General features: G+C 38.6%; 1 protein-coding gene across 9 annotated transcripts in view; it reads left to right on the plus strand.

The window, feature by feature from the left end:
• Positions 1–1,771: 1,771 nt before the first annotated feature.
• The window catches only part of ARHGAP5 (Rho GTPase activating protein 5), a 74,698-nt gene continuing 55,137 nt past the window's right edge, over positions 1,772–21,332 (plus strand). For 3 of the 9 annotated variants that reach the window (XM_036451340.2, XM_045585275.1, XM_045585271.1), the window contains exons 1-2: positions 2,041–2,327; positions 14,704–18,594. In XM_036451340.2, coding sequence (XP_036307233.1) covers positions 14,875–18,594 — 3,720 coding nt within the window. In that variant the 5' untranslated portion in view covers positions 2,041–2,327; positions 14,704–14,874. Of the gene's footprint in view, positions 1,906–2,040; positions 2,328–6,914; positions 7,008–14,703; positions 18,595–21,332 lie in introns of those variants that run through there. The other 6 variants (XM_036451290.2, XM_036451316.2, XM_036451297.2 and 3 more) reach the window with 5 other exon arrangements.

Here is a 21,332-nt window from a genome sequence, read left to right on the forward strand (position 1 = left end):
CATTTAAATGCATGAATTTTCCAATCTATACAAGCAGTATGCGATTAGTACCACACTTTGAAGTTTCCACTCTCTCTCCTCCAATTTCCTCCTCTCTTCTTTTTCTCCTTTCCCTCCTCTACCTTTACTTTCATTGCAAGTGTCTTCTGCCTATGGCTTGTAACTGAAAGAAGTACCTCAGACCTTACTTAACCTATTAGGTTCCATTCAGATGCAAGGCAGTGGCTGGAGTAAGGAATTTCAGGCATGCCTTTCTAAAATTAGAGAGTAAGAGATGTAGAGAAATTAAACACCTCTCCCCTGCTTTTGTTTATTATGTTTACCTTTGGAGAAATATGGAGAGAAGAGCAGGGTGGGGAACAAACGAACAGAACTTCTGGAATTATGTGACAGATTTACTAACAAATACTTTCTAACAGATTTTAACCAAAAGGCAGTTTTTGCTTTCCTTTACTCAGAGACGGTAAATGTACGTGGCTGGCAGCAGCTGCATCTTTATAACACACACACACAAAAAACCTTGGCTAACTTCAGTACCTTATGTAACAGAAGAAATAAAGAATAACCCGAATTTTTAAATATTTACTGATGAACTGTTTTCAGTGTAGGAAAGGAATCTTCCCTCACAGAGCAATCCTAGTCCAAATTACTTTTCTTTTAGACGTAATAACGAATTGGGGGCAGATCTGTGTGTTTGCTTATTCTTTTGTCTGCTGGCAAACATTTTAAGACCTCTAAATAAAACAGATTCTGATGACCTTGGGAAAACCACAAGACCTCCGTTTCAATGGTAAAAGGAAAGGCATTTTTCCCCTACTGTTCTTTCTCTACTATTCAATGCCAGTGCCCAGATGAGAAATAATACCCTGAAAGCCCAGGGTACCCCCAAACTTGTGAAATCGGGGGGGGGGGGATTGTATATATTGAAGGCAGAATAACAAAATCCAGGTTGGGCTGGTGGTGGTGTGAACACGGGTCTTTTGGGGGAACCCTAAAACCCAACCCCAGCTTGGCATTGCGCTCAGTTTCCAGACTAAAGCGAGGGCCCGAAGCCTCCGGGTGCCTCGTGGACGGAGACAGGCTCCCGGTGGCTCCCAGGGAGCTTGCCTTCTGGGCGCGGGCGCCGCCGGGAGGGTCCCAGGCGGGTGAGGTCTGGAGGGGGCGAACGGTCCCGGGCAGCACGCCGGCTGCCCTTCCAGGAGCATTCCCGGCGGGCACGGCCCCGGGAATGCGCTCGGGCGCAGACGTCCCTCCCTCCAATTCTCGAACGCCCAGGGACCGGAGGGGGCTTTATCCAGAACCATTCCGCGCCCAGGCACGACGTTCCGCCAGGGCGAGCACCAAGTGGGGTTCTCTCGCAGGGCTGTGGCTGCTGGCTGGCTCCGGTTCGGCCAGAAACCGGAACGGAAGGAGAGGGAGAAGGCAGGGGAGCTTCGGGGTGAGCCGAGCGCGGGGAGAGGGGAGAGCGCAGGAACAGCCCTCACGCCCATGGGGAGGAGGGAGAAGGTGAGAAGGAATGGAGCAGGAGAGGGAGCCAATGGACGGGAGAGACGGAGGAAGCGGGGGGAGGGGCAGGAGCCAATGAGCGAGCCGGGACGCGAGCGAGGACGCGGCCCCGCGCCCGCTCCCCCCACCCCGTCCCCGCCCCCCGCCCCCCGCCCCGGCTCCGGAGCTCGCGCCTTTCCCGGCTCCCGGGAGACGAGGGGAGGGCGGGGCCGGCCCAGCGTGCGGCCGGGAGGCGTTGCGAGGTGAGGGCGGCGGGGGAGGGGGTGGGGGGGCTGCGCGTGCGCGCGTGCGCGTGCCCCGCCGAGGCCGCGCCGCCGCCGCCGCCGCTCCGCCCCCACCGGGTGTGTGGCTGCGCGCGCGCGCGTGCGTTCCGGCGGAGCGCGCCGGGGAGATGCTGAGGTAAAGTTCGGGAGAGAGGGAGAGAGAGAGCCGTCTGCGCGAGGGAGCCCGAGTGGCCGCCATTACTGAGCCCCGCGCGGCGGCCGGCGCAGGGGCAGGGGGGAGGGACGGGGCCGCCGGCGGCGGCGGGGCGGGAGGGAGGGTGGGTTCCCGGGCCGCGGGAGCCGTAGGGCTTCGAGGTTTCGGGGCGTGTGTGTGTGTGTGTGTGTGTGTGTGCGCGTTGTTGGGGAGCGCCGGGGAGGTGGCCGGAGGAAGGGACGCGGCGCCCGGCGAGCGCGCGCCGGGGAAGAGAGGCGAGCCGAGAGTGGAGGAGGAGGAGGCGGCGGCGGCGGAGGAGCGCTCCCCAGGAATGTCGCTGCCGCTGCCGCCGCCACCGCCGGGGCCGCTGCGGTTGAGGAGACGGAGGAGACCGACGGTGTTAGGTAGGACCTGGCGACCCCCCACCCCGCCCCCGCCCCTCCGGGCCTGCCCGCCGCCCCCTCCCCGCCCGGGACCCTGCCCGTCGCCGGCCGCCCCGCGCCGCCGGTTGAAACCAGTTCAGGGGGCTGGGGCCCCGCCGCCGCGGACGGAACCCGGCGCCGCGCTCCGGCCTCGCAGGCGGGGCGGGAGGGGTTCGGTCGGCGTGAAGGGCAGCGAGGCCGGTGTGTGTGGGGGGGGGGGGGAGGGGGGAAGAAGGGGCGCCTTCTCCGCAGGTGACGGGTTGGGGTCGGGAAGGCCTGGCGGCGGCGGCGGCCCGGCCCGCTTCCTCGCGGTCAGTCCCCTCTCCGCTCGCCCCGGTGGCGGCGGGGCGCGGGGAGAGGGCCGGGCGGCCGCTAACGAGTTCCACCTGGAGCGGGGGAGCGGGCGCGGGCGGACGCGTCTCCGCGGAAACACGATCTCGGTTTGCAAACTTAGGCGCCTTTCGGGAGAAGGAATGGAGCAGGAGAGGGAGGCCCTTTCACTTTTCCCTGCCCTCCCTTCCCGCTCGGTCCCGGGTCCTCCTCTTCGCCAGTGTCCCCGCTGCCGCCTTGAAAAGTCGGGGTGCGCCGGGGAGGAAGTTGCACCGCGCAACCAGAACGCCGAATCCCGTCGGTAGACCCGCTGGCCTGAGGCTCTGATGCCGAGTTTTCGCCCGAAGAAGAATCCTGAGAATCTCCCTGTTTCCACCGAAGAAAAGTATCGGGGTGGGGGCGGGGAGCCGCGCGGGAGCGCGCGCGCACTTACCCGCACGGACACACACTCCCTCCGCACCCCCTCAGCGCTCACCGTCTGCCCGGGAGGTGGAGGCTCCGTGCGGCTGAAAGCTGTGAAAGGTGCTCGGGAAGTCTAGGCAAAACTATTGGGACGTGTAGTAAAAATTCCGAGAGAAAGTTGTAGGGGAGACAGTTATTGCGGTGCCATCTGACAGATTCAGTTTGGGGCCCGTGCTTATTTACTACGTGGGAATTTAAATGTTTTTAAAACTAGACCAAAATAGGCATGCAGATGGTGTGTATTATACGCGCGTTTTTAAGTGTAAATTCCCATTGATATTTGCGCTTTTCCCTTTGTGATAGGTGGGGATCATTAGAGAATGTCCAGCTGTAAAACAGTGAAATACTTCGCTGTAATTTACTGATCTTTGCTTATGTTGCTTTCTACAGGTGTTGGGGGGGGGGGGGGGTGGGGACAGGGGGTGCCTGCTCCACTTATATTCATTTGGACAGAATGAATGTTAGAGAGTGTTTATTGGCATTGTGGATCTCATTCATTCACTACAGGGAATATTTCTCTAAGTATCCCACACCAGCAGGTCTTATTTTGTCATCCTTTGTACATTATAAGAGCTTTGTCACAGAATTATCATTCTTATATCAGATTTTTAGCACCCCTTCCCTATTTAAATTATTCTAGCAATTTAAAAAATTATTTTGACCTGCAAGTTAAGAGTTTTTAAGGAATAAAATATTGTTTTTGCATTCCGTTTTTGGAATTGAAGTTATGGTACAGGTTACAATAATAGTTTTGTAACTCCCTCTTTTTAATTGAAAAAATTATGTCTCATGAAGACTATACTATATTTACTCTTTCAACATTGTCAGGACTTAAGGTAAAGTGTTGCCTTTAGTATTCACTTCTTAAATATGAAATGGCATTATAGAGGTTTTCTTGGTATCTACAGAATAAGTTTCAGTTGTCACGATTTCAGTTTACATAGATATTATTTTAAGTCATCTATTTGGGCTCTCATATCCATGATTTTTTTTTCTTTATATATCAAGAAATTATGACTGAAGAAGCATTGTATAGTGTTCTGTTTCATTAATGTCTTTTGTCCTAAAAGATGCTTGTGAAATACATTTAAAGTACACTAGGGCGATTTAGTTTTAAAAGAACTGGGCAGCAACTTGGATAAAGTGATCCATCATTTGGCGATCTGGGTAATCAAACTATTTAAGTGAAGGTTGTTGTATGTAATTTTATCAAGCTAGGAAAAGCCATTTATGAAATTAAGGAAAGTAGTTATAATGGTAATAATTTTAAAATTTTGTTGTTGTTAATACTCATCCCTTGATTTTTAGAGAGTGGAAGGAGAGAGGAGAGGGAGGGAGAGAAAAACATTGATGTGACAGAGACATCTTCACATTGTTTGGTTGCCTCCAGCATGTACCCCCACCTTACCCTTGACAGAGAATCAAACCTAAGACTTTTAGGTCGAGGTTCCACACTCTTAACCACTGAGTCAAACCACCGAGGGCTATAATGGTAAGAATTTTAAATTCAACTTTAATTGGTGTTCTGACTGTTCATTGGACCTCTTAGGGATTTTTCCTGAGTGTCTAGAGACTTTCTCTAACAACCCACCCTCCCAGACAAAGGCAGCTTCTATTTTTGTCTGTTAAATGTATGTAATTAAATGTAAGATCTCCTTTGAAAAATGAAATCAACTTCATTAAAAAAATTGAAAGCCTCTGATTTGTTATTCATTAATTCAGTCTACCTTTATTTAGTACTTACTGTGTTCCTGGCCTTTATATGTTAGAGATGGCTAGCTTAGACTTTAGTTGAAGAGGTAGTTAACTATAATTATAGGAGTAAATAGTTACAAGTACTAAGAGATGCAGAAGAAGAGAATGGAATTGGGATATTTTAACTGCAGAAGTTTGAATGTAAGAGAGATAATCAACAAGGTTGGGCTTCTTTCATTGTATTTTGGAAGTTGACTGTCCACAATACCTAAAGTCAACATAGGTTGTTATGTTTTGCTCCTTAAATATCACTGGTATTTGTCACTTGGTTAAATAGTTAAGCTTTTCATTATGAAGAATTAGCTGTAAAAAGTGAATTTTCATATTTCTAGCTTTATACTAGATTTAGCCTCGTTTATGATATCCCTGACCAATATTTTAGTAAGTTGGGCACTGTAAGTGATACAAGGAAATAGTAACTATTGCTACCTTAAAAAAGAGCTTATTGCTTTGTTGACAAGTTAGACAATTTAGGAATAGTTAGATGCCAGTTCAAGGCAGAGGAAAAAAACCATATATAAGGCAGTACGTACTGATTTAAAAATCTGCGTTAAGAAATTTAGATAAAGGAGATTTGGAAGTTCCATAAAAAAGACGTAAGTTGAGACACTGGGCCAAAACACAGGAAAGCACAGGATAGATTAGCAGGTGAGGAGAAAATATAAGGTTAAAATGTAAGAGCATCAATTTGTGCCTTCGTGAGTCTAATTGAGAGATTTGGGGAAAAGTATTAACACAGTGTTAATAGAAGGCATGTTCTAGAAATAAATAATGCTTGCATTACTATATTCACTTTGCTATATTTGGTATTGCTAAAGAGCTTAGGAAAAACTACCTTGGCTTAAATAGTGTAGTTCATTGTTTTCCTGTTGATCCAAAATTTTACGCTTCTTTTTATACTTAACTTTTCAGAGCCAAGATAATACCTTTTGTTTACTTATTTATTTTTTTATTTTTGTTGACTAGAGACTAGTGGAAAATTAACATTCCAATGATCTGGGGAATTCAAAGGTCCAAATGTCTGTTCTTCATTAACTAAGAATATAACCCTTTGGATTTTTTTTTTTTTTTTTTTTTAGTATTAAATGAAATGGTCTCTTAAAAAATTTCCTGGAGTTTAAGAGCATTTCATTTCTGTATTTTCATTTGTCTTCAGACATACTGTTACCTGAAAGTCAAGTGATACCACCATTTATTGCTAAAACCAATGAGTTTTCCATAAAGAAACACTGACTTATTTGTCTTTATTTCTTAACATCTAGCAGATAATTACCAAACTTTCTTTGTCTCGGTTTGCTCGTTTCAGGTCTGTGATAGTTCAGGAGCTTTAGTCTCCAGTATTGGTCCATCTCTTGTGTTTTGTGCCCCACCAAATCTAATTTTGCATTCCACTTCCAGTCTATAAAATGTCTTCTTATTGCTTATTACAAGGTCTAATTTCTTTTTGCTTTGAAGACCCTTTATAGTTAGATCTTCAGAAATAAAAAAAAAAGCCTCTTATTTTTCAAAATGGCAATTGTGCTCTACCACTCTAACCTAATCACACACCTGGAATTACTTCTGTTTTAAATCCAAATTTTAAAGTATGTGAATGGCTTTTTTTGCACTAAAGTATGTGAATGGCTTTTTTTGCACTATGACTGCAGAGTAGAATAGTTGTAACACACTATGGAACACAAAACCTAAAATATTTATAATACTGTCTGGTCTTATATAAAAAAGTTTTCAAAACCCTGAGCTATTCCAATTTGTGCTAATCTTTCATTTATTTGAATTACATTTATCATTTCCATGATATAGCTCATTGCCTTCGTTTCCATAGCTATGGTACCATAAAGTTGCTTAAAATTAGTGTGGAAAATGCTTTTGAGCCTTTAAAAAAAAATCCATATTTCCTTGTTATTCTATACCCCTTCCTGAGATTCTTACTTGACCTCTTAATGTTTCCATCATTAAGAAAATTATTAAACTTTACCTAATGTAGTTTGTATAATGAAAAGAATGGTTTTCCCTCCTCTACAGCATTGCAGTATTGAATATCAGATTACATCCTTTCCCCTGCTGCTCAGTCCTCCAAAGTAAGGAGAAAGGACTCAGACAGACCCTGGAAGGGACGTGAGCATGTTCATAGCACTGGTTTAGTGGGCTTCTCTATACATACCTTTGTACTCTCAAAACCTCTGACATGAAGCTAAGCAGATAGTAGCTAAGCCCAGTAAATACCTAATGAGTTGTTTACATAGGTTGATAAAAATGAAATGACCTTTGGTTCTTCTGTTTTCACCACAGAATACGGAAATGGTCTAGGAAGAATTTAGAATTAACATTTACATCTTGGTGACGTGACATGTTAGAAGAAAGTATTGATTAATAATAGGGAAGGCAGTTAATGTGTTTTGGAAGTGGTTTAGGTCATTGGTTTTCATATATTTTGTTAGGGGAAACTTTGCATGTAATAAATACTTGAAATGTTAAAAGATAAAAATGGGTAAAAGCAGAATTACCTTTGGTGAGTAGGGCTTGGGGAGCTTCCCCGGGACCGCCTATTTGGACCCTCCTATTTGAAAATACTTCTATTGAGCTTCAGGCTTACTGTTTATAAACCCATAACTTGTGTTAATGAGCAGCCTATAGTTCTTGGAAAAAATATCTATACTTTTTATAAGAATATTCTGCTGTGGTAGATTTTATAGGCCCATAGTAGCATGTGTTTTTTTTTTTGTTTTTTTAATTGTGACTATCAATGTGACTTCAAGATTGCCTGGTGGTTTAGGATCTAAGGCTGAAGATTAATTCATTTATTTATCAAGTATTTGAACACCTGCTGTGTGTCAGGCACTGTTCTAGGAATATGGTTAAAAACATAACAGAGAATTTTCCTCTTAACAGTTTAATCCTAAATCCTACCAAGATATGCTTCCAGGTTATTTAGTTACTAAATTGGTGAAATTTTTAATAAATTTTCTTTGCAATTCATCTAATTGTAATCTTGTCTAAAGACTAATTCATAGGAATTGTGATTTTTTTTTTTTAGGGTTCCTTTCAATCTTAAGATTGTGTGCTTATGTATAGGATTATATTACAGAATAGGATTGACTCTATTGTTTACTTAGCTATCCTTTATAATAAAAGCCTAATATGCAAATTGACCAAACATTGAAACAGCCAGTTGCTATGATGTGCACTGACCACCAGGGGGCAGATGCTCAATGCAGGAGCTGCCCCAAGATGGTCAGTGTGCTCCCACAGGAGGAGAGCTGCTGAGCCAGAAGCCAGGCTCATGGCTGGCAAGCGCAGCAGCTGTGGTGGGAGCCTCTCCTTCCTCCCCTGTAGGCAGGCAGTAAGGAGTGAGGAGTCCCAGACTGTGAGAGCCCTGGAATTCTAACTGCCGGCTTAGCCCAATCTCTGAGGGGCTAAGCCAGTTGGCAGACATCTCCCCAAGAGGTCCTGGATTGTGAGAGGGTGCAGGCCAGGCTGAGAGACTGCCTAGTATATGAATTTCGTGCACTGGGCCTCTAGTCATATATGTTAAAATGTTTTTTTCATTTTCTTTTCTAATTTTTCACAGCATTAATAAATTTGTCAATGAACATTAAGAAAAATAACAGTATAATGGTATAATATTGTATTCATCTTTCAGTACCAGTTGATGTTTTTATTCTTAAACTATTCTAGATAAGTTTACCTGTGATTGTGGGATAAAGGGTTTTTTGTCTTCTCTTTTGAATGTGTTTATATAAGGGATATTTTATATATTTGACTTAAAGAAGATGGAGTGTGTAATTAAAAATTTCTGTGTAATTAGGTTGTGAAAATGTAATTTCCTATAATAAATATTTGTGATTTTAAAAATGTTTGTGTCAAAAATAAAAATTAGATGGTTGTTCTGGCTGAATACATTGTTACAGATCATAGTCTTCATTCTAGTGGTCTAGTTTTTTATTAAATTTTTGGGACCTTAAAATATGTGTATATTCCCTCCATAAATACTTTTAGAAAACCTTTTAGATTGATAAATTGCAGCACTTTTTATTTTAATATTTATTAGGACTCATGCATTTATTGAGTAGTTGCTATGTGAGACACTGTTCTAGGCTCTTGGGATATATTGATGAAGTGGAATGGGGAAAGGGATAGCGTTCATGAGAAGTAATAAAGAGTTAAGTTGTATAGTATGTTAGGAGATAAGGAGTTAAGCAAGGGGGATTTTGGTGGATGGTATTGGGAAAAGAGTGCAATAGCAGGAACATGCTTAACATGTCAAAGAACAGTTCAATGTTCTTTGTTTTATGACTGGAGCAGAATGAGAGTTGGGCAAATAGAATGAGAGTAGGTCATAGAGAAAGAGGGTTGGAGAAGGCAGATATAGTTGAAAGGACTTGTTTTTCACTTTTAGGAGCCACTGGAGAGTTTGAGCAGAAGAATGGGAGGATCTGACTTACGGCTGCTCTGATAATGAATAAACTAGGGAAGGGAGTGGGCAGAAACCAGGCAAATTAGTTTAGAAGCCTTGGAATAATCTAGGACCAGAGATGATGGTCAGAGTAATAGCAGTAAAGGTAGTGAAAAGTGATAGATTCTGGCTATATTTTGGAGAGCCATTAGGAATTTCCTGATACAGTGGTCCCTCGCATAAAGAACGCCTCGCACAGCGAACGCTGCACACAACGAACTTCATTTCATGATTCATACAACGAACTTCGTTTCACACAACGAAGTCGCCTGAGCTTCCAGGACCGCTTTGCCCGAGCTTCCACGATCGCTGCCGATGTATTGCATCCTTCCGCGCAGGCACTGCAGGCAGTCGTTAGTCACTGCGCTTAACTTAAGCACGTATCGCGGCAATCGTTCTTCATTACAAATTAAATCACGCACGTATCATGGCAGTCGTCCTTTTAAGTTAAACTCAATATTTTTTTTATATCATGATGTATCTAAATAAAAATAATAAAAAATTTATCTTTTTTATGTCATCTTAGCATATTTTATGCTACAGAACGAATTATTTTTTTTAACATGTATTGTTATGGGAAAACGCGTTTCACATAACAAACTTTTCGCATAACAAACTTGCTCCTGGAACGAATTAAGTTCGTTGTGTGAGGCACCACTGTACTATGATAACCTCAACATTTAAAATATTTTTGAAATTATACCTTTTATTAATGACTGCAACAATTTTGTGGAAAGGTACAAACAAAATTTTAGTTTAAACCAAAATTACTAAGAATATTTTTTCAGTTTCTTCAATTCCTTGTAGAACTTAAAAAAAATTATTATTTTTTTTTTGGTGTAGAAAGCCACTTCATGTTATTAAAACTCCATTAAAAGGGGCATGTTATGTTTGAATGGCTTAGTAAAAATATCTTAGAAAACTACGTTGTAGAGATAGCTTCATTTCAGCAGACAATTGTAGGACAGTTTTATTTAAATTTTTTATTGTCTTAATTTCTGTAAGGATAGTTAAACTTTTCCTTGAAATAAGGTTATCTAAAGGCAAAATGAGAAACTGCATTGCAAAATATTAAAAGCTTAATAACTTTTCTAATGCTTAAAGTAAAGATTGGTCATCAAGAGACTGCTACTTTTGTCTCAGTTTCTTCATGAGTAAAAATAAGCAATGATGCTAGAAGTTATAAGACAATGAGAACAAGTTATATTAAAGTTACATTAAATGTAGAAAGATATGAATATATTAACATAAATATTACCATTAGATATATTTAAAAGGAATTTTCAAAATAAACATCCTGCATGTAGACATTGGCCATTAGTTTATTAGTGGAGAGCACAAGAAAACAATGGATTCTTTCTTAAGCACAGAAGAAAAACTACCTTGGCTAGTCATTGGAGGGCAATTTTGACTTGGACATTGAAAGCCAGGGGATAATTCATGTATTTATAAATCAGGTGTTTGAAATTAAATACCCTCATAACTTATTAGAGCCAATCTCATAAAAGCTTGCTTTCTCTCATGAGGTGGTAATAACATACTAACCTAAACAAATGGCAAAATATTCTTGAGGGCAGGGTGATGGAAATTTTTTTTTCTAGTTGAGGGTTTTTCAAACATTTTTAAAATCTGAAAACATTTTTTTAAACTGAGTTAAGTAAACCTGTAAATCAGATTTTAAAAAAAGCACTACTCTGTTGAGATTTGAAAAGATAGCAAATTTATTTGCCCAATATTATTCTTTCCTATCTCTAGGTGAAAGAATTTTTCTACCACAGTTTGAAAATCACTATATGATGATTCATGACATAAGCTTTGAAGCTGACTTAACAGCAGGTAGCCTGCCCAATAGCATTGTTAGAAAGAAGGACATAGATGTTACTTACTGTATCTAATTGGTAGTTTGTTGTGAATTTGCTTTGAAAACCATAAATGTCACACAGACCTAACATTTCTAATTTAAACTTTAATATTCATGATTCAGAAATTACTGCTGTCAAATTAATTGGAGTGTGTTAAAGCTTTAGTATTAAAATTTATCCTCAATATAGAGAGTTTTATTTCTCTATTATATAAAAAACCTTCCAGTTTTCAGAAACCAATGACAGGGTGATGACTTCATGATTCCACCTATCTTCATTTAATTTTAAGGCCCTTTTATTTCTTAGTTTTTTTAAATACATTTTGTGATAGTGCTTTGTTTCTGCTCTCATACTCAAAATACTAAAGTATCTTAGTATTTTGAGGATTATTTTATAGGAGAGCAGAAATAAAGTTTAATGTGTTTGGATAAGCATGAGAAATATTAATAAAAGTATGACTTGCAAGGATTTAATTTATAGTTGAGAAACTTTTACAATACTGGGCCCATATGACATTGCATTGTTAACTTCTCTGTTAGTAACTTTATCTCTTAAACTGTGGAAGGCAAGGGACTGTCTTTGTATTGCTCTTCGTTTTGAGAAGAGATATTTGTTTAATAAAGGACTTATATATTCTAGTGTTTGTACTGTTTAACATAAAAGTTCAAAGTAATCACTAGATGTCTTCTTTTGATGTACATTTTAAAGTATGTTGTCTGCATTTTTTTGTTCGTCAATTAAGGAAAAACACCTCATATTCCATGTTTTTATTCCCCCCCCCCTTGATTGTTATCTATAGAATCATTGTGCTGTTATCACAAACTCATTTTCCTTTTTATCATAGATTAAGGCAATGTTTTTCAACCTTTTTTGGGCAAAGGCACACTTGTTTCATGAAAAAAATCACGAGGCACACCACCATTAGAAAATGTTAAAAAATTTAACTCTGTGCCTATATTGACTATATATAAAGTAATTCTCTTGAATAGGAATCAAATAAACACAAAGAAAGTATTTTATAATTACTTTATTATGAAATATTAAGTAAACAAAATAGTGAAAAATTATAAAATTCTTGTCTTGTCTGCACCTACGGCACACCAGGCAGTGTGCCGCGGAACAGCGGTTGAAAAACGCTGGATTAAGGTGTGTGTTTCTTTTAATTTTAACTAAAACCAAAAAACAAGTTAATGGGATTGGATAGCTCTGTCCTAATCTCTTTTACTTACAGTTATTGTGTAATCTGCTTCCAGATAAATATTTCTAAGGCACAAGTCTGATCACATCATTTTTATAAATCTTTAAAAGCCTCACAAGTTCTAAGAATCAAATTAGGAACTAATATTTATTAAGCACCATTTGTTTGCTATGCACTTAATATTTGAGAAAAGAAAATTTTAAAATTTATATAGATAATGTGGCCCCATTTTATAGATGGGGGAACCATGTCTCAAGAGGGTTAGGGCTTTACTGTTATAAACTAGGAAATAATAGTCCTATTAGAAATCAGTTCTACTTGTTTTCTACTTCTTGCTCCTTCAACATAGTCATATTTTATTTATTATAAAAGTGAACCTAATATTTTGTTTGAATATCACATGGCTGATGTTTTTAAAATTAATATTTAGTTAGGTTAATAGAATAAACTTTTAAACACAAGAATAAGACTGAAATTGTATTTTTAAATATTTTGCCTAAAATGTTAGTCAAAAATTTAAATTATAAGGATAGGTTCTCTTTACCATTAGTTGATAGTATAGCAAATATTCAGTATATCTGAATATCTATTATATTTACTTGAAAATTGAGGTCAGTGAAGAAGCCAGCTGTTAGGAACCAGGTGGTAGTTTTTTCCTTAATTTTTTTCTTCATCTTCATATTTAGTATAACAGGGTTTAAATATGTTAGTGGGCATAACTGAATATTTTTCCTATCTTGTAAAATTTTGATGTAGTGGAAACGATATATTGCTTTTATTTTTAAATACAATTCTACCAATTAGGAAAAAAGAGGGGGGGAGAGCCATGCTAGTGGGCCTGTATTGCTCTTTAAAAAAAAAAAAAATATACATTTTTATTGATTTTAGAGAGGAAAAAGGAGGGAGGGAGGGGGGAAGGGAGGGAGAAATATCAATGATGAGAGAGAATCATTGATTGGCTGCCTTCTGCATGCCCCACACTGGGAATCGAGCCCACAACCTGGGCATGTTCCCTGACTGGGAATCAAACTGTGATCTGGTTCATAGGTCGATGCTCAAACACTGAGCCATGCCTGGCTTATATTGCTTTTAATTCAACCTCAGAAGAATCTCCAAAAAAAATTTTATATGAGACTGATTCATTGCTTCCACATAAGTAACCTAAGTTAAATTACATGGAATTTTTTAAAGTTATTTAATGTTGCTGGTATATAGATATACTTCTTTTTATATTTTTATTGATTTCAGAGAGGAAGGGACAGAAAGAGATAGAAACATCAATGATGAGAATCATTGATCAGCTGCCTCCTGCACACCACCTACTGGGGATCCAGCTGGCATCCTGGGCATGTGCCCTTGACTGGACCCTTCAGTCCACTGACCAACACTCTATCCACTGAGCCAAAATGGCTAGGGCTATATATAAGATATTTTTAAAAGATTTGTCTGAATATATAATATTAAAATTCTTTAGATTGGTGCTGCTCAAAATGTGGTGCACTTTGTAACTACTCTGAGAGGAAATATATGCAGAAATCAAGAACATTGAGAAACAATTTGACAATTTTATGTCTCTTGAATTAATAAGAAATTGGGGCTTAGATTTTAACATTTATTTATTTTACAGAAGTGTGCTTGTAGATATGAAATAAAAAATTAGTTCACCTTAATTTGAGAAATATGTATCTAGTTAAATAATGTCATTATTTGCACTAACTCTCCATTTATTTCTATTTCACCTTGTAAGTATTTGAATATCTTAATTGTCTTTGGGCATAATATTTTATATATTTCACAATGTGCTAAAACTTCTTAAATTTCTTTTCATTCTAAAATCTTACTAATAAATTCATATGAAATTTCATTTTAAGGAACAAGATTAGAAAGCAGGTTGTTTTTAAACGTTGTGAGTTTTTAAAGCAGCTAGTATAATTTAGTTATCACCAAATACAGCCTCCAATCAGAAGGCAGGAAAATTGAGGGGAAGGAAAAGGACTAGTTGTTTTCTTGAACTCAGAAAAGAGTAGAGACAGAATGCTCATTTGGTTAATAAGGGATTGTTTAAAACTTGTGAGATATTAAATCTTGTATTAGTTTAAATTTTAGTTATTTGAATTGTTTTAAATTTTGAAGTCGTTTCACATTTATAACAATAAATCAGACATTTTATGGTGGTTTTTTAAAATACATGTAACATTGTTAACTTGCGTGGTGCTTTGTTATGAATATCTTTAATATGTATATAATTTAATGTATATAATTCACTATTAAGATTTGTTCTTTTTCTCCTCTTTCTAGGCAGATGATCTATTTGAAGATCTTGAAGATCTTTGCACAAAAATGAGGAAAATACAAAGAACCAAATATAGTTCTGAAATTCAGGATCTATATTTTGAGATGATTTTTTATTTTCAGAATGAGAAGTATATCTGGTTATCTTTATGAATGTAGAGACATGAGAAGAGAGTTATGATGGCAAAAAACAAAGAGCCGCGCCCCCCATCCTATACTATCAGTGTAGTTGGACTCTCTGGGACTGAAAAAGACAAAGGTAACTGTGGAGTTGGAAAGTCTTGTTTGTGCAATAGATTTGTACGCTCAAAAGCAGATGAATATTATCCAGAGCATACTTCTGTGCTCAGCACCATTGACTTTGGAGGACGAGTAGTAAACAATGATCACTTTTTGTACTGGGGTGACATAACACTAAATGGTGAAGATGGAGTAGAATGCAAAATTCATGTCATTGAACAAACAGAATTCATTGATGACCAGACTTTTTTGCCTCATCGGAGTACAAATTTACAACCATATATAAAACGTGCAGCTGCTTCTAAATTGCAGTCAGCAGAAAAACTAATGTACATTTGCACTGATCAACTAGGCTTGGAGCAAGACTTTGAACAAAAGCAAATGCCTGAAGGGAAGCTCAATGTAGATGGATTTTTGTTGTGCATTGACGTAAGTCAGGGATGCAATAGGAAGTTTGATGATCAACTTAAATTTGTGAATAACCTTTTTGTCCAACTATCAAAATCAAAAAAGCCTGTAATAATAGCAGCAACTAAATGTGATGAATGCGTGGATCACTATCTTAGAGAAGTTCAGGCATTTGCTTCAAACAAAAAGAACCTTCTTGTAGTGGAAACATCAGCACGATTGAATGTCAACATTGAAACATGTTTCACTGCACTGGTACAAATGTTGGATAAAACTCGTGGCAAACCGAAAATTATTCCCTATCTGGATGCTTTTAAAACACAGAGACAACTTGTTGTCACAGCAACAGATAAGTTTGAAAAACTTGTGCAGACTGTGAGAGATTATCATGCAACTTGGAAAACTGTTAGTAATAAATTAAAAAATCATCCTGATTATGAAGAATACATCAATTTAGAGGGAACAAAAAAGGCACGAAATACTTTCTCAAAACATATAGAACAACTTAAACAAGAACATATAAGAAAAAGGAGAGAAGAGTATATAAATACCTTACCAAGAGCTTTTAACACTCTTTTGCCAAATCTAGAAGAAATTGAACATTTGAATTGGTCAGAAGCTTTGAAGTTAATGGAAAAGAGACCAGATTTTCAGTTATGTTTTGTGGTGCTAGAAAAAACACCTTGGGATGAAACTGACCACATAGACAAAATTAATGATAGGCGAATCCCATTTGACCTCCTGAGCACTTTAGAAGCTGAAAAAGTTTATCAGAACCATGTACAACATTTAATATCAGAGAAAAGGAGGGTAGAAATGAAGGAAAAATTCAAAAAGACTTTGGAAAAAATTCAGTTCATTTCACCTGGACAGCCATGGGAGGAAGTCATGTGCTTTGTTATGGAGGATGAAGCCTTCAAGTATATTACAGAGGCTGACAGCAAGGAGGTGTATAGTAGGCATCAGCGAGAAATAGTTGAAAAAGCCAAAGAAGAGTTTCAGGAAATGCTTTTTGAGCATTCGGAACTTTTTTATGATTTAGATCTTAATGCAACACCTAGTTCAGATAAAATGAGTGAGATTCATACAGTTTTGAGTGAAGAACCTAGATATAAAGCTTTACAGAAACTTGCACCTGATAGGGAATCTCTTCTACTTAAGCATATAGGGTTTGTTTATCATCCCACTAAAGAAACATGTCTTAGTGGCCAAAATTGTATGGACATTAAAGTAGAGCAGTTACTTGCCAGTAGTCTTTTGCAGTTAGATCATGGTCGCTTAAGATTGTATCATGATAGTACCAATATAGATAAAGTTAACCTTTTTATTTTAGGGAAGGATGGCCTTGCCCAAGAACTAGCAAATGAGATAAGGACACAATCCACTGATGATGAGTATGCCTTAGATGGAAAAATTTATGAACTTGATCTTCGACCAGTTGATGCCAATTCGCCTTACTTTTTAAGTCAGTTATGGACTGCCGCCTTTAAACCACATGGGTGCTTCTGTGTATTTAATTCTATCGAGTCACTGAATTTTATTGGGGAATTTATTGGAAAAATAAGAACTGAAGCTTCTCAGATCAGAAAAGATAAATATATGGCTAATCTTCCATTTACGTTAATTCTGGCTAATCAGAGAGATTCTATTAGTAAGAATCTACCAATTCTCAGGCATCAAGGGCAACAGTTGGCAAACAAGTTACAATGTCCTTTTGTAGATATACCTACTGGTACATATCCTCGGAAGTTTAATGAAACACAAATAAAGCAAGCTCTAAGAGGAGTATTAGAATCAGTTAAACACAATTTAGATGTGGTGAGCCCAGTTCCCACCAATAAGGATGTATCAGAAGCTGACTTGAGAATTGTTATGTGTGCCATGTGTGGTGATCCATTTAGTGTGGATCTTATTCTTTCACCCTTCCTTGATTCTCATTCTTGCAGTGCTGCTCAAGCTGGGCAGAATAATTCCCTAATGCTTGACAAAATCATTGGTGAAAAAAGGAGGCGAATACAGATCACAATATTATCATATCATTCCTCAATTGGAGTAAGGAAAGATGAACTTGTTCATGGATATATATTAGTTTATTCTGCCAAACGGAAAGCATCAATGGGAATGCTCCGAGCATTTCTATCAGAAGTTCAGGACACCATTCCTGTACAACTGGTGGCAGTTACTGACAGCCAAGCAGATTTTTTTGAAAATGAGGCCATCAAGGAGTTAATGACTGAAGGAGAACACATCGCAACTGAGATCACTGCTAAATTTACAGCATTGTATTCTTTATCTCAGTATCATCGGCAAACCGAGGTCTTTACTCTGTTTTTCAGTGATGTCCTAGAGAAAAAAAATATGATAGAAAATTCCTATTTATCTGATAGTACAAGGGAATCAACCCATCAAAGTGAGGATGTTTTTCTACCATCTCCCAGAGATTGTTTTCCCTATAACAACTACCCTGATTCAGATGATGATACAGAAGCACCGCCTCCTTATAGTCCAATTGGGGATGATGTACAGTTGCTTCCAACACCTAGTGACCGTTCCAGATACAGATTAGATTTGGAAGGAAATGAATATCCTATTCATAGCACCCCCAACTGTCATGACCATGAACGCAACCATAAAGTGCCTCCACCTATTAAACCTAAACCAGTTGTACCTAAGACTAATGTGAAGAAACTTGACCCAAACCTCTTAAAAACAATAGAAGCTGGTATTGGCAAAAATCCAAGAAAACAGACTTCCCGGGTGCCTTTGGCACATCCTGAAGATATGGATCCTTCAGATAACTATGCGGAACCCATTGATACAATTTTTAAACAGAAGGGCTGTTCTGATGAGATATATGTTGTCCCAGATGATAGCCAGAATCGCATTATTAAAATTAGAAATTCATTTGTAAATAACACCCAAGGAGATGAAGAAAATGGATTTTCTGATAGAACCTCAAAAAGTCATGGGGAACGGAGGCCTTCAAAATACAAATATAAATCTAAAACTCTGTTTAGTAAAGCCAAGTCATACTATCGACGAACACATTCAGATGCAAGTGATGACGAGGCTTTCACTACTTCTAAAACAAAAAGAAAAGGAAGACATCGTGGAAGTGAAGAAGATCCACTTCTTTCTCCTGTTGAAACTTGGAAAGGTGGTATTGATAATCCTGCAATCACTTCAGACCAGGAATTAGATGATAAGAAAATGAAGAAGAAAATCCACAAAGTAAAAGAAGATAAAAAGGTAAATTTAATTTATGACCACTATGTTTATAAAGATTCTTTTTTTTAACCTTTAATATACTTTTTTTCTTCAATTTAATGAATTTGACATCAGTGAGAACTTAAGCTGCCTTATGTCGTTTAAAATTTTCAGAATATTTTATGAGGGTCCTTTTATTTTTATTTTTTATTTTTTTACTGATTATATTGAATTTCACTTATTTGTGCTTTATCTTCTTTGGGTAATTTTATCTCATATTCAGCATGGAAATTCTGCATGAATATAGTCTCTATAAAAACCCAGATATAAAGTGACTTTGTGGTTTTTTTCCTGTATTGTAAGCGTCCATTTGTCTGGTTTTTCCCTTCTGAACTATCAGTTTTGCAATATTAATTTGATATACCTATCTCACACAAGCATGTTAACAGTACAATAGACTGTAGTAATTTGTAGTCTTTTAAATTTATTAACTTTTTGGGCAACTTTCTTTGTGGATTGTGGTATACAGCCTACAGATTTGCAGAAAGGTTTCTTAAATTTGAATTGTAGAATTCTGTTCAAATAGCAAGTTTTAGTCTGTTTTATTTTAAATAGTTACTAATTTATCTGATGGTATGAAGTTAGTTAGAAACCTAAAATATATATGCTATTAAAGTTGTATTTAATAATTTTTATTTTTATTAAATGTTTTTCACAGTAGTTATTTAAGCACCGTTATTTCTATCTGTCATGAGTGTACATAAACTTTTATTCAAGGTTTTCAGATAGTATTCAATAGATTTTTATACTACATATTGGTAATTTCTTCATCCAGTAAGTCCAGTCTTAATATTTAATTTACTGTAGCCAACTACTATTCATTAAACTAAATTAAAGATACAGATACTTTGAGTAACCTTATCCTAGATAGATTACCTGTATATAGTAATTGCTTCCCTATAGTTGGTAGCCTCCATTTTATTTTCTAAGTTTAAGCTGCAATATTTTAAAATTTATCATTGTTTTTCAGATTAGACATGTAAATGGGAAGGCTCATCTAGATCTATAACACAAACTCAACTTACAACACTCTACTAACTAAATATCTCTGGCATCTTTTCACAGTCACCCTATTATCACTAGTCCTCACTACATATTTTATCACTGCCAAAAGACTTCAGTACTTTTTTTTGTAATTTGCTTATATTATTGAAACTATTGAATGCTTATTAACAAAAATAAGCATACAAAGTCTTTCCATTTTAAATTATTGATTTTTTTGGTGTTATTTTCCTTTTTCTTTTTTAATCCTCATCTGAGGATATTTTTTCCATTGAATTTTTTGAGAGAGAATGGAGTGGAGTGGGGGGAGAGAGAAAAAGAGAAAAATTAGCCGGGACCGGTTTGGCTCAATGGATAGAGCATGGGCTTGGGGACTGAGGGGTCCCGGGTTCAATTCCAGTCAAGGGCATGTACCTTGGTTGCGGGCATATCCCCAGTAGGGGGTGTGCAAGAGGCAGCTGATCGATGACTCTCTCTCATTGATGTTTCTAACTCTCTCTCTCCTTTCCTTTCTGTACAAAATCAATAAAATATATTAAAAAAAAAAAAAAGAGAGAGAAACATTAATGTGAGAGAGGCACATGGATTGTTTGCCTCCCTCACTCTGTCTTGGGCCAGGGATCAAACCCTCAACCCTTCGTTCTGCAGCCTGACACTCTAACCACCAAGCAAAACCAGCCAGGGTTATTTTCTTATTTTTTATCATAAGTCTGCTTAATTGTTTTAATAACTATTAATTTTAATATTTTCATATTCTTCTTTATTCATTCCACACTTTATTTTTACTTAAAAATTTTAATGTTATTTTAATTATTGCAAGTGTCCCCCTTTTTCCCTGGAATTCTTTGTCCACCTTCATCCACCCTTGCTTCCCCCTTCCTTGGCCTTCACCAAACTATTGTTTGTGCCCATAGAATACGTATGCATATATGTTCTTTAGCTAATCTCTTCACCTTTATCCTGTTACCCCCACTTCTCACTCGTCAGGTACTGGCCAGTCTGTTCCATGTATCCATTGCTTCCAGTTCCATTTTGTTTATCAGTTTCTTTTGTTTATTAGATTCCACATATGAGAATATATGCTCTTTGTCTTTCTCTGTCTTATTTTGCTTAGCATAATACTCTCTAGATTAGGGGTGGCAAACTCAATCAGAGAAGGGGCCAAAATCTAAAATCCAGCCTAAATCGCGGGCCGAATGGTTTACTGAACAGTCATAAACTGTCATTGTGATGGAAACGAAGCGGAGTGCAGTGATGACAGCGCGGTGCGGGCCACATTGCAAGGCCTGGCGGGACGGATTTGGCCCGCGGGCCTTGTGTTTGACACATGTGCTCTAGATCCATTCATATTGTTGCAAAGGGTAAAAGTTCCTCTTTTTTTTTTTACAGTGGCATAATATTCCATTGTGAAAATGTGCCATAGCTTTCTTATTCACTTACCTGCTGATGGGCACTTGGGCTGTTTCCAGATTTTGGATATTTGTAAACTAGTGGCCCAGTGCACAGATTTGCGCACCAGTGGATGTCCCTCAGCCTGGCCTGCACCCCCTCACTGTCTAGGACCTCTCGGGAGATGTTAGAGAGCCTGTTTAGGCCTGATCCCCACAGGCCAGCCCGAGGGACCCCACCAGAGCACGAATCTGTGCACTAGACCTTGAGTATGCATATAAGATTTTTGATTAATCTCTTCTCACCTTTTCCCCTACCCGCTTCCCTCT

Source organism: Pipistrellus kuhlii, unplaced genomic scaffold, assembly GCF_014108245.1.
Source record: "Pipistrellus kuhlii isolate mPipKuh1 unplaced genomic scaffold, mPipKuh1.p scaffold_m20_p_1, whole genome shotgun sequence".
Taxonomy (NCBI): Eukaryota; Metazoa; Chordata; class Mammalia; order Chiroptera; family Vespertilionidae; genus Pipistrellus; species Pipistrellus kuhlii.